General features: G+C 40.5%; 1 protein-coding gene and 1 non-coding gene across 2 annotated transcripts in view; one reads left to right on the top strand and one right to left on the bottom strand.

Annotated features, from left to right (window-relative positions):
• NEK9 (NIMA related kinase 9) overlaps positions 1-13,521 on the top strand; it is a 52,583-nt gene that overhangs the window by 27,865 nt on the left and 11,197 nt on the right. Inside the window, exons 16-18 of the mRNA XM_020793923.3 lie at positions 5,854-6,015; positions 6,808-6,978; positions 7,191-7,250. Of these exons, the coding sequence (XP_020649582.2) occupies positions 5,854-6,015; positions 6,808-6,978; positions 7,191-7,250 (393 nt within the window). The remainder of the gene's footprint in view (positions 1-5,853; positions 6,016-6,807; positions 6,979-7,190; positions 7,251-13,521) is intronic.
• LOC140703378 (U1 spliceosomal RNA) lies at positions 10,216-10,378 on the bottom strand. The gene has a single exon (XR_012082798.2). It is a non-coding gene; the product is annotated as a U1 spliceosomal RNA (small nuclear RNA).

The raw sequence follows: 13,521 nt of genomic DNA, 5'->3' as shown, positions 1-13,521 counted from the left end.
TCTAGGGTAATGACAAAAGCGTGGGTGTAGTGTTTAGAAGAATGAAAAAGATTGTAGGGTAGCAGGTCCAAGTGGTTAAGCACTGAACTTAGGACCATACTATTTGCCACCTTCCAGAAAGCAAATAATTTGAAATTGTTCAATTTTTATTAAAAATATGAAATAAGAAGAGCGAAATTACAAAAGAGAAATCCTTTTGGATAAATAAGCCAATTCTAATTAAATAGAAGAAGTCTGAATTGCAATAATTAGGAAAGAAGAACAGGTAAAAAACAGATAAACAAAAACCATACATAAAATAAGAAAACTAGATAGCCTATTCTACTTTTTCAGAGGATCTTAGAATAGCTGTAGACAACTTTCTGACAGTGCAATTACTGCTACATTTATCCACCTTTGCACTGGGTCTTAACCATTTGTGTAGCTTTTTATGCCTTACTTGGATGTCACCCCTGAGTCAGTTCCCGGGGGTTTCCACCAGAATCTTCAGAAGACAAACAGTTCTTCTTTGTGGCCTCTGTGAATCACACCCTGGGTGATCTGCGCCTGCGCGGAGCCTCATCGGAAAGAGGGAGATGTCCTAGGTCCCTTTGAACCCTCTGAGGATAGGTACTGGAGAGTGACCATCATTCAGTGGTGCCTCGCATTACGACGTTAATTCATTCCAGCGAAATCGCTCTAGAATGAAAATGTAATGCGAAAAAAACCCCATTGAAACGCATTAAAACCCGTTTAATGCGTTCCAGTGGGTTAAAAACTAACCGTCCAGCGAAGATCCTCCATAGGGCGGCCATTTTCGGTGGCTGTCTTGCGAGGAATCCGTCCCAGAAAACAGTGGGGAGCCATTTTATTTACCCATCGGCCATTTTGAAATTGCCGATCAGCTGTAGGAAAATCGTCGTTTTGTGAAGAATCTGTTCCCGAAGCAGGGAACCGATCATCGCAAAGCGAAAAAAAGCCTATTCAGACCATCGTTTTGCGATTGCAAAAGCGATCGCAAAAACATTGTCGTAATGTGGTTTCGTCGTAATGCGGGGCAGTCGTAAAGCGGGGTACAACTGTACCTCCAAGATGGACCCAATCAGATTCTTAGCAATAGTGCACACTTGGGGCTTGCTAGGAATTTTAAAATTTCTTCACAGCAAGTTTTACTAGGTGAATAATATTCAGGTGCAAATCATTGTACCAACCCTTTAAATATGCTTTTCCCTCAACTTCCACACCAATTCTTTCAACTTTCTTTTCCCTAATAGCCCTCTCTTACTCCCATTTCCAGTCTTTTTGTTTGATTCTTACTCATACCATTCCAAACTATACCTTCCCTTCTCATTCTCTTAGGCCATCTCTGTCTATATGCAAATGCACATTCTCTGCACGTCATGCCATATTTGTAAGTACAGTGGTGCCTCGCACAACGAGCACACCGTAGAGCGATGAATTCGCTCTATGGTGACGCTTTTGCGATCGTTAAAGCGATCGCACAGCGATGGCCCCAATGGGCGAAAATCGCAGAGCGAAGGTCGGTAAGCTGCTCGCTTACCGACCTTCGCTTTGCGACCTGCCGATCAGCTGTTCGGCGGGTCAAAAATGGCCGCCGGAACAGCCGGAAGGGGCCGGGGCGCAGCGTTTTCGCGCCCTTGGTAAGCAAGGGGAGCGCGCGAAAACGCTGCGGAAGCCCCGATATGGCTGCGCGCAACCATTTCGGGGCTTCCGGCAGCGTTTTCGCGCGCTCCCCTTGCTTACCAAGGGCGCGAAAACGCTGCGCCCCGGCCCCTTTCGGCTGCTCCGGCGGCCATTTTTGACCCGCCGAACAGCTGATGGCAGCCATTTTGGCGCCCTCGTTCTGCGAGGGGAGGGCGCGAAAATGGCTGCCGCCTATGGAGGAACTTCGCTGAACGGTGAGTTTGAAAGCCATAGGAACGCATTGAACAAAGTTCAATGCGTTTCTATGGCTTTTTCCCTCCCGCACAGCGATGTTTCCCACAGCGAAGGTTAATCCGGAACGGATTAACCTCGCTGTGCGGGGCACCACTGTAATTCCATACACAACCCCCTGGGAACTACTTCACATATTAATATTCTGTACTACGGTACAAGCTCATATTATCATATAGCACAGATTCCCAATCATGGGTAGCCCAGGTTTTCTTGGGCTACAACTCCCAGCAACCCTGGGCAGCACAGTTAGTAGTGAAAGCTTCTGGGAGTTGAAGTCCAAAAACAGTTGGGTTACCCAAGATTGGAAACCACTGTCTTAACAACAATAATTACAGTGATTAACTCAGTGAGTTAGGTATCTTGCTATGGAACCAGAAGTTGGGAATTCAGTTTCCCACTCTTCATCCCAAAAGCTTGTGTGATGCTGGGCAAGCTGCACAGTCCCAAGGCACCCCCAGAAGAAGACAATGGTAAATCACAGTTTTATTTGGTAAGGACACAAGTAAGGACTTTCTCAGCAACTATTCTCAGGCTGTGGAATGCAGTGCCTCAAAAAGCCAGCTTTGCCTCCTCCCTTTTGTCTTTCCATTCTAAGGCTGGCTTTTAAGTGTTTACTGGTGATTTATGAATGTTGAATTAGAGATTTTTAAACTGTTTCTAAAATGTTTAAAAAGAGTTTTTAATGATAATTTTTAATATTGCTATTTATTGATTGCACCTATGTCCCATCTTTCTCCTGGATGGCGGAACTCAAGGTGACTCACTAATAATTTTAAACATTGCAAAATTTAAACAAGGTCCCTTGATAATAAAAAAAGTAATTAAAGATGGACATTTTTTAAATCATAGGTTTGTTTTATTGTAATATCTTATAGCGTTTCTAATTGTGATTATTGTTTTAATCTGACTGTGAGCTATCTCTAGTCCCCTATGTGGAGAAAGGCAGCATTTAGTATAATCTCTTTGGCGCTCCTGTCAAATCTCTGGTTGAAGAATGGTATGTTGCTGCGCCCAGGGCTGCTGACACAATCACATGCAAACACACACACCCCAGTGCCGAGCCTGTCCAGTCTCATAGTATAATCAACAATTTTGGGTGATAAAGCAAAATAAGTGGAGAGCATTTGGAGGCAGGACCCGATGGAATCTAATTTAAAGGCTGCAAAAATTATGTCAAGTATAGCCAAGGTGAAGGACATAAGGAGATCTTACATCCCTGCCTGGATAAGCAAAGCTAAAAACCACCAGTGGAATTATTTTGGACAGTACGTGATTTATCCAGGATTGGACACAGTGACAGGCCTCCCAGTAGTATTTCCTGTGACCAATTTGCAGCATTTTTCAAACACAAAGTGGAGACCATCCACCAGGACCACCACTTTTCCTCAGCAGATTGAGCTGAGCTCAGGGAACAGCCACTCAAACTGAGTGTTGGGAGACTGAGAACAGGCAAAAGAAAATATTTCTTGACCCAGTGTACTGTTAGTCTGTGGAACTCCTTGTCACAGGATGTGGTGATGGCATCTGGCGTAGATGCCTTTAAAAGGGGATTAGACAGACTTCTGGAGGAAAGGTCCATTGAAGGTTACAAGCCATGATGGGGATGTATAATCTCCAGGCTTAAAAGGAAGGTACCTCCAAATGCCAGATACAGGGGAGGGGTATCAGGAGACAGGTATCTAGTTGTCTCGTGTGCTCCCAGGGGCATCTGGTGGGGCCACTGTGAGATACAGGAAGCTGGACTAGATGGGCTCTCGGCCTGATGCAGCAGGGCTCTTCTTAGGTTCTTATGTCCTTTGCGCCGCCTTGTTTGGTGATGTTAACACAATTTCAGTCAGTGATGTCAGCTGAGGTTGACAGGGTGCTTGCTTACTATAAAACTACTGCAGCCTCCCTAGAACCTTGCCCAACCTGGCTCATAAAAACACCCAGGCCTGTAATGATGGACTGGGCCATAACCATCATTAATGGGTTTCTCCAGGAGGGCTGGGTTCCCCATGCCCTCAAGGAGACACTCATTAGACCTAGCTGTAAAAAACAAAATATTGGGGCAGATAATATTAACAGCTACAGCCCCATTGCTAATATTCCATTCTTAAGCAAACTAGTATAGAGCATAGTAGCTGATCAGCTGCAGGCACTCCTAGAGGAGACCGATGTCCTCAACCCATTCCAGTCTGGGTTCAGGCCGCATCATGACACAGAGATGGCATTAGTTGCCCTGCAAAATGACATTTTGAGGGAGACTGACAGGGGCAAAGACAGTCTCTCAGCAGTCTTTGATACCGTTGACCATGGTATCCTCTTGGGGAGGCTCTCTGGGTTAGGGATTGGTAGCCTAGCTTTATCCTGGATCTGATCCTTCCTAGAGGAACATCCTCAGAGAGTGCAGCTTGGGGAGGTGATGTCCACCCCTTGGATGCTCAGTTGTTGAGTCCCATGGGTCAGTCATCTCCCCATTGCTGTTCAGTATCTATACAAGGCCCTTGGGGAGATAATCAGGAGTTTTGGAGCTTTGTGTCACCAATATGTAGATGACACCCAGTTCTATCTCTCCTTCCATCCTTCTGCAGTGGATGCCATCCCATCCTTTGGGTGTTTCCTGAATGCCATGCTGGGTTGGATGGGGGAATAACAGACTGAGGCTGAACAAACCCAGACAGGATGGAGATCCTGTGACTGGGTGCCCCTAGTGGCTTCCCTTTAATTTGGTGGAGCTACGCCTTCTGTGAAAGATGAGGTTCATAGTCTGGGCATACTTCTGGACCCTGCACTATCAATGGAGTCTCAGGTAGCATCGGTGGTCCATGCAGCCTTTTTCCATCAGAGTTGGATCACCCAGCTGTGCCCCTACCTTGAATCAGGACCCTGACTATGCTGGTTCATGCATTGATAGTCTTGAGACCAGACTACTGTAATGGTTTTTACATGGGGCGACCCATGAGGCTGCTACAGAAACTCCAGCAGGTCCAGAACATGGCGGCCAGTTTGCTGAGTGGGGGGAAGAAATACCAACATATATCCCCTACACTGGATTACTTGCACTGGTTAGCTGTTTGTTTCTGTGCCAGCTTCAAGGTGATGATTTTGAAATACAAGGCCCTAATGGTTCTGTCGATACCTGACAGAATGCCACCTCCCAACAAGATCTGCCTGACCTACTCAAGTCTTCCCAGGCCGGGCAGTTGAGATTATTGACCCAAAGAGAGGCCCAGAAAGAGAAAACCAAAAAACGGGCCTTCTCAGCGGTTGCCCCTCATCTCTAGGATAATCTGCCTGAAATCTGCCTGGCCCCTTCACTGGGAACTTTTAAATGATCCTTGAAGACATTGCTCTTTAGGCAGACTTTTCCAGAGTTTATATCAGAACAGCACTTGCTCTTTTCCAGTGTTTATTTCTGCTCCGCTGTCTTGCATTTTTAAATTGTTACTCATGTTTATGTTGATTTTATTTACTGTGTATGTTCTAATTTTGTTTTTTTATTTTGTGTTTGATTTTGTATATAATTATGTTCTATATCTGTCATTGATCATTGTAGTTTTTGATTTGATTTGTTTGGAGATGTTTTATATTTCATGTGTCATCGTTGCGTTGAGTGTAAACTGCCCAGAGTGGCCTTGTAGCCAGATAGGCAGTATAGAAATCAAACAAATTAATATAATGTAATGTAATAATAAACTACTTCCACATTTTTCAGTCAAGTGCAGATGTAGACTCATGGAAGTGCGAAGAAATTGTTCTCAGGCTTTAACTTTTGTTTTCTTCTCCTGTACAATACTGGTAAAATAATCTAAAATGTTTGAACTCCCATTGTGATAGGAACACTGTTAATGGGTCGCTACAATGTCATCTGATAGAATTTAACAGTTTCTAATTTTAGTAATTCCCAGTGATTATGTTTGTTCTCTCTTTCAGAGAGGGGTCGTTTGCTTACCTTTGGCTCCAACAAGTGTGGGCAGCTGGGTGTTGGAAACTATAAGAAGCGTCTGGGTATCAATCTGCTGGGAGGACCCCTTGGGGGGAAGCAGGTCATCAGAGTCTCCTGTGGTGATGAGTTCACCATAGCTGCTACTGATGGTGAGTGTTGGCACTAGTGAGCTGGCAGTAAATAGGCCCTATAAACTGTCTTTCCCAAGTGTCAAAGGTATTTACTTAGAGTATCCTGGAGAAGAGTTGCACAAAAAGAATACTTCCAGATTGTTGTTAGATGAGAGAAAATTTGTGGATAGCAATTTATGTGGTAAAGCCACACGAAACATAATAATCCTGCAGATTATTGCTCCCACCAAGATCTACTTGGATCACCCGCATGAGTCAGGAGGTGAGGCTGAGGAGCCTGACGCCGAGGGAGGCCCAGAGGGAAAAGACACGAAGCCGGGCCTTCTCGGTGGTGGCTCCTCACCTTTGGAACAACCTTCCTCTGGAGATTTGCGAGGCCCCAACACTGGGTACTTTCAAATGCCAGCTGAAAACATGGATGTACATCCAGCCCTTCCCTCCTGTCACTACTGATTTCTTTGCTTTGCTATTTATTATTTATTTATTCCTGCACTATTTGTTATTGTTGTATGCTAATGTTTTATGTTTTTTTAAATTGTTTTGATATTCTGTAAGCCGCCCAGAGTGGTAGAATATACCAGATGGGCGGGATATAAATCGAATGAATGAATGAATGAATGAATGAATGAATGAATGAATGAATGAATGAATAAATAAATAAATAAATAAATAAATGCCATATGATGTTCCTCTGGACAGGATTATTAGATATGTAGCCCTTTGGGCAGAAATAAACGCAGCCTTGTAGAAGTTCTTAGATGGCAGTGTGGGTTTTCTGACTTCCAGCTAATAATCTGTTTCTCTTTACAGATAACCATATCTTTGCCTGGGGTAATGGTGGGAATGGCCGTTTAGCAATGACACCAACAGAGAGGGCTCATACATCTGATATTTGTACATCATGGCCTCGACCCATTTTTGGTTCTCTCCATTATGTCCCAGACTTATCTTGCCGTGGTTGGCACACCATCATAATTGTTGGTGAGTATGACATGGCCAGGGACTGGAATCAGTTCATGAATATGTGAAGAAGACACGTATTCATGAATTGATTCTACTTCTCATCTGTAAATAATGTGTAAAAAGTTACTAGAATAGTTTGTAATTTTACTGGAGAAATATGGTAGCATGTGTTAGTTTTGCACATTTTTGAAATATTTAGTTAAGGAAACTTTCCTTTTTTTTCTCTGCAGAAAAAGTTATAAATTCAAAAATCCTTCGTTCCAGTAGCAGTGGCCTGTCCATTGGGACTGGTAAGTCATCGAACTATTTAGTAACATACCATTACTTTTCAAGATGGTGGCATAATGAAAAATGCACTCTAAAGAGATATGACTGAAGTGAGGAGGGCAGGCAATTTGGCTCATTCGTTTGTTATTTTTTAATTGATCTATCTTTTAGTACTGAATTTCTTAACTATTTCATACTTAAGCCTTGGTTACTCCTTTGTTTTTTTAGATTATTGTTTGGGGCTTTAATTGTACCTTAATTGTCTTAATTATATAAGGAGGTATTCAAATAGTGCATTTACTTCCAGAAATAACACTTTCTCCTTTGCTTCACTGAAGGGTGTTGTTTCCTTTTAGATTTAAGATCTCTTTAGGCATCAGAGAATCACAGTTTTCTGTAGTTCTTTATTGCCTGAACAGTCCTTAACCATGAAGAAATGTAAAACGAAAAAACAGTTAAGAGCATGGAAGGAAGTCATATTTCTGGAAGCAGATATACTATTTATTGAAGACTTCTTCATATAGTTACGACAAAAAACTATTCTCTTCACTATGTGGCAATTACTAAATAAGTTAACATAAATGGAACATAAAATTAGAGCCATGAAGAAGAGGGCTGGAAGACCATGCTACAATTCATTGAAAATGTTTGTATGGGTTCTTTTTTTTATTTAATATTTCGACAGGGCTTGTGGAGTTATATGTTGTTCACCCTTAGTGTAGATAAATGGTATTGAACTAGATAGATCAATGGTCTAAATTTTATCAAGCAGTTTTCCATGTTCTTGTTTAAGTCATAGGCTTGGCTTAATTTCTTCATTCCTTTCTTATTCTGCTGGCCACAGTTCATAGAATGGAAAGAAATTAAATGCTTCAGTAATGTGAGGGTCTTGCCTTTGGCTAATCTTTGGCTAAAAAGCATTTCAAGTTATGGGCCATAAACCTCTCATCATACTAACAATTTCTAAGGGATTACTGCAGCAAAAATAACATCCCTGTGGCACCTTACAGAGCAATAAACTTATTATGGCAAGAAATTTAGCTATATTTTAGCCAGTTAAATTCCTGTGGGAAGCAGATGAATTTGACTAGCTGATATAATCTGACTGTTGATTCTTTGAGCAAACTAAAGACGAGGAACACCTACAATTTTAGGCTGAAATCTTTTTGCACATCTACACTTGTAAGCAACAGTTCATATCATAAGTCGGGGTGATTTTTGGAGATGTAACCCTTCTTTCTCCAGTCCCATGGCTCCCAACAGCTCTGTGTAATCTCATCATGTGGAAGCTGTCAGAGTTAAGGGATGGGAGGAGGAAATTTTTTATTACCTCAAATTGTCGCTGCTGGAATGGCATTAGTGGGGCAGTGATTTTTGATAATTAAAGACTTCCTCCTTCTGTCCTGCAACTCCCACCCAATGATAGGGAGACATGATATCCATGGGACAGGAGTAGGAAGTATTTCATTTCTGAAAATTGTCTCCAGATGACATCATCAATCTTCTATGGATGTAATTATGCAAAAGGATTTCAGCCTTAGGCATTAGATATTAGTATAGAGACACCTCTGAGTATTCTTAATTTCAGTTAACAGCTAGAATGAAATGATGCTATCCTGATGTTTTGCTTGTTTCCAAAAAATGGTGCCAGCATCCTGTTCAGCTTTGCTGAGTGGAAAGTCCTGCTACTGTGGTTATGTAGAATCATGCAGCTTGTACAATTACACACATGGTAATTTCCATTGAAGAAAACATGCACTATACTCGTGCAACAGCAGTGCTTCCACAAGTGTTATGATCTAGATGACTCTGCTAGCAGGACTTCCAAGGAGAACATTCACTGAATATTTATTTCTAATAAACTAGTTCTTCATTGTTCACTGAATACTTAAAATAGCCTATGCAATAATAGGACTAACAGCTAATGCAATAAGAAAGAATAAATTAATTAAAGGATTAGGGAAAAAATGATACAATTAAGATTAGTTTATTTGCTGATTAATTTATTTGCTGATGACTCATTATTGACTATTAAAAACACATTAGAAAGTATGGATAAGATTAAAAATCATTTAGAAAAATTAGGGGAAATAACAGGATTAACTGGCAAAAAGCACAAATAATGATGTTTAATGGTTGTGGGTTTTCTGGGCTCTTTGGCAGTGTTCTGAAGGTTGTTCTTCCTAACGTTTCACCAGTCTCTGTGGCCGGCATCTTCAGAGGACAGCACTCTTATTATGATGTTTAATCATAATAAGTATGAACAAGAAATGTGTGTAAATAAATATAGTTTTAAAATGTATAATAAAATATTTATGTATATAGTTAAAGTGACTCAAAAATTAAAAGAAAATAATTTTAATAAATTAAAAAGTGATATTAAAGATAAATTGCAGGAGTATTCTAAATTGAAACTATCGTGGTTTGGGAGAATTGCCATGATCAAAATACAAATATTACCAAAAATTACCTTTTTATTCAGGATGCTCCCAATACAATTAGAAGATTTTAAGTACAGTGGTGCCTTGCTAGATGATTACCTTACAAAACGAGGAATTCGCTAGACAATGACTTTTTTTGAGCAATGTTACGCTTCGCAAAACTATTGTTCCTATGGGCGATTTTCACTGGATGATGTTTGGGTCTTTGCCTAGCAAGACTTTTTTTTTAATCCTATTTTGCAAGACAGTGTCCCCCCATTGGAACACACATTAATTACATAAGACCTACTTATTCATCCCAAAAAAGTGGGGGAGAAAGTGTTTGCTGCTGGCTTTCCAGGGTCTGCCTCCTAGAAAAATAGCAGCATACACTTTCTCCCCCACTTTTTTGAGATAAAAAAAGTAGGTCTTATATAATTAATGTGTTTCAATGGGAGAAAAAAACCATCTTGCAAAGCATTGCCAATGGGGCTATGGCTGCAAATTTAAATGGTAGAGGATGGTGAAAACAGCCAGGAACCAAAGGGTAAAGAGAATGTAAAAACACCAGGAAATCACAAGGACAATCCCCCATTAACACAAATTATGCAGTTGAGTTCCCACATTTGGGGAAATCATAGGGATCAGCACCACACCCAAAGTGCAATGGATGAGCCTCCCCCTGGGAAAACCACTTTTATGACATGGTATTTCCCCTGCAAGGTATGAGTTGGAATAGCCCTTTGACCTCCTACCCCCTTCTGTCCCCTGACCCCCCAAGGCATGGTGACCCCCTGGCTGCACCTCCCACTCAGTACAGGGCTGCACAGCCCCAGTCCTGCCAGAGGCCAAGAGAGTTGATCAGTGTTTTGGGGTGCCCTGCGAGACCCCTTCAGGAGCTAGGTGTTCCTCCCACAATCCTCTAATGCAAAGGTATTAGCATATGCTAATACCTTATGCTTAGGAACTAGAGACCAAATTGCTAACATGCGCTGGATTATGGAGAAAGCCAGGGAGTTCCAGAAAAACATCTACTTCTGCTTCATTGACTATGCAAAAGCCTTTGACTGTGTGGACCACAGTAAACTATGGCAAGTCCTTAAAGAAATGGGAGTGCCTGACCACCTTATCTATCTCCTGAGAAACCTATACGTGGGACAGGAAGCAACAGTTAGAACTTGATATGAAACAACTGATTCGTTCAAAATTGGGAAAGGAGTATGACAAGGCTGTAGATTGTTCCCTGAGTTATTTAACTTATATGCAGAATACATCATGCGAAAAGCCGGACTGAACGAATCCCAATCTGGAATTAAGATTGCAGGAAGAAATATCAACAACCTCAGATATGCAGATGATACCACTTTGATGGCAGAAAGTGAGGAGGAATTAAAGAACCTCTTAATGTGAGTGAAAGAGGAGACTGCCAACATTAAAAAAAACTAAGATCATGGCCACTGGTCCCATCACCTCCTGGAAAATAGAAGGGGAAGATATGGAGGCAGTGACAGATTTTACTTTCTTGGGCTCCATGTTCACTGCAGATGGTGACTGCAGCCACGAAATTAAAAGACGCCTGCTTCTTGGGAGGAAAGCAATGAAAAACCTAGACAGCATCTTAAAAAGCAGAGATATCACCTTGACAACAAAAGTCTGCATAGTCAAAGCTATGGTTTTTTCTGTAGTGATGTATGGAAGTGAGAGCTGGACCATAAAGAAAGCTGACTACTGAAGAATTGATGCTTTTGAATTGTGGTGCTGGAGGAGGCTCTTGAGAGTCCCCTGGACTGCAACAAACCTATCAGTTCTAAAGGAAATCAACCCTGAATGCTCACTGGAAGGACAGATCCTGAAGCTGAGGCTCCAATACTTTGGTCATCTCATGAGAGACTCCTGGAAAAGACCCTGATGTTAAGAAAGTGTGAAGGCAAGAGGAGAAAGGGACAACAGAGGATGAGATGGTTGGACAGTGTAATTGAAGCTACCAACATGAATTTACCCCAACTCCAGCAGTGGAAAATAGGGGGGCTTGGCGTGCTCTGTTCCATGGGGTCACAAACAGTTGGACACAACTGAACAACTAAACAACAACAACATGACTCTGGTGAAATTGAATATAATAAATTCAGATTATTCTAAAGCTTGTTGGAAATGTGATGAAGAAATTGGCACATATTATATGTGGTGGCAGTGTAAATAGATTCAGAAATTTTGGAAACTGATTTTTAAGAAAATATGTAGTATATTTTGTTGTCAATTTTGTTAAGACAGAACTTGATTAGTGTTTGAAGAAATTGATTTCTAATTTTTTGACAAGTGCTAGAATATTAATAGCTAGATTTTGGAAAAACAGAAATATTAAATTAGAAGATTGGTATAATGAAGTATGGGACATTTCATTAAATGTTAAATTAACTACTGAACATAAGATGAAAAGAGGGGAAATAAGCTCAAATATTTTTTACGCTATGTGGGGTAGATTTGTTGAATTTGTATTAGTGAAGGGAAAGGGGAAAGCTTCTAAACAACAATCAATACAATTTTGGAAAGGAAGTTTGTATTAAAAGTATTGTTCTAAGGGGTCCTGTGGATATGGGGTACATGGTAGTTTAGATTGTATAGAAAGTATTTTGCACTTTTGTATTTGTTTTTTGTTCTGAAAAAAAATAATAGGACTAACAATCAAAATTGACAGAAATGCAGAAGGAACCTAGAGAGAAAAGTTGTTATGATTTATTTTTTCAAAGCAGGATAAAGATGAAGCTAGCGGAATACTTAAAGGAAGAGAGTTGTACATACAAGGGGCCATGAATGCATGCTGGCATGAAGTAACATGGGAGTGAAAGTTTAGTAAGAAGACATGTTTTGAGGAATGTAAGAACTGAAGAAATAGAAAGAAAATAAGCTAGATGCATAAGAAGGATCAAGACAGTGAAGAAAATAAAAGGTTAGATGTTTAAAATGGAACAGTTGAGATAATTAGAACAGAGAAATATATTGATTTATAACATGTTTAAAGTGCAAAGAAAAACTAACCCCTCTGGAATCAGTTATTTTCTCTCCCCCTGCTCTTAGTTTGATTACTCTCTGGGCTTTTGACAATATCCTCTTCCTATGGGAAATCTTATCAGGTGGATTTTTTGTTTTTCTCTAATGTTTGAGGGACTTCCTGCAAATATGCAGGACTTGCATTTTGTCTGTGAGTGACCCTGTTTCACTGTTCTGCTGGACAATATTTCACCAATAGGTTAGTTGCTGGAGAAAATTAAATGTTGGAGCTCAAAGAAAAGAAGTAAAACATTACAGTAATGAACACAGGGTGCAGTAATGGCTTGCTATAATTAGTAGATAAATTTGTTTTCTCTTTATCAGTCCCACATCGCTCTATCCATTGATGATTCTAAGAAGATAAGTGTGTAGTCTAATTGGAAAAAAAATGTAATGAAAATAAATGTTTACAGAGATATAATATAAATTCTGTCTTCATAGTGATATAATGATATTTAGAAAGAGTAGAAAACATATTTATCCAAAAATGTGAAAGGTCTCTATGAGACCTTAACTAACAGAAAGAGGTAACTTTTCATTCATTCAGTATATCAGACAAGAGAGAGAGAGAGAGATCAAAATAAAAACAGGACAAAAAAGAAATGTGAGTTTTTGTGGAACAAGTCATGCATTATTGAGACTGTACAGTTATATTTTTGCATGACCTTATGACCAAGTGGGGATACAGATCATAGGCAAAGTAACAATGGTTTGTTAGTAGTAGAATAGAGCTATCATGTGTGAATAATTTCAGTCATCAGCTTACAAGATAGCAATAGTGTGTGAAAGTGTTTTTGATCCACAAAAGGCACATTCAAATATAGCG

Source organism: Pogona vitticeps, chromosome 1 (genome assembly GCF_051106095.1).
Source record: "Pogona vitticeps strain Pit_001003342236 chromosome 1, PviZW2.1, whole genome shotgun sequence".
Classification (NCBI taxonomy): Eukaryota; Metazoa; Chordata; class Lepidosauria; order Squamata; family Agamidae; genus Pogona; species Pogona vitticeps.
Note: the sequence above shows the minus strand (reverse complement) of the source record. Positions and strands in the feature narration are given on the sequence as shown.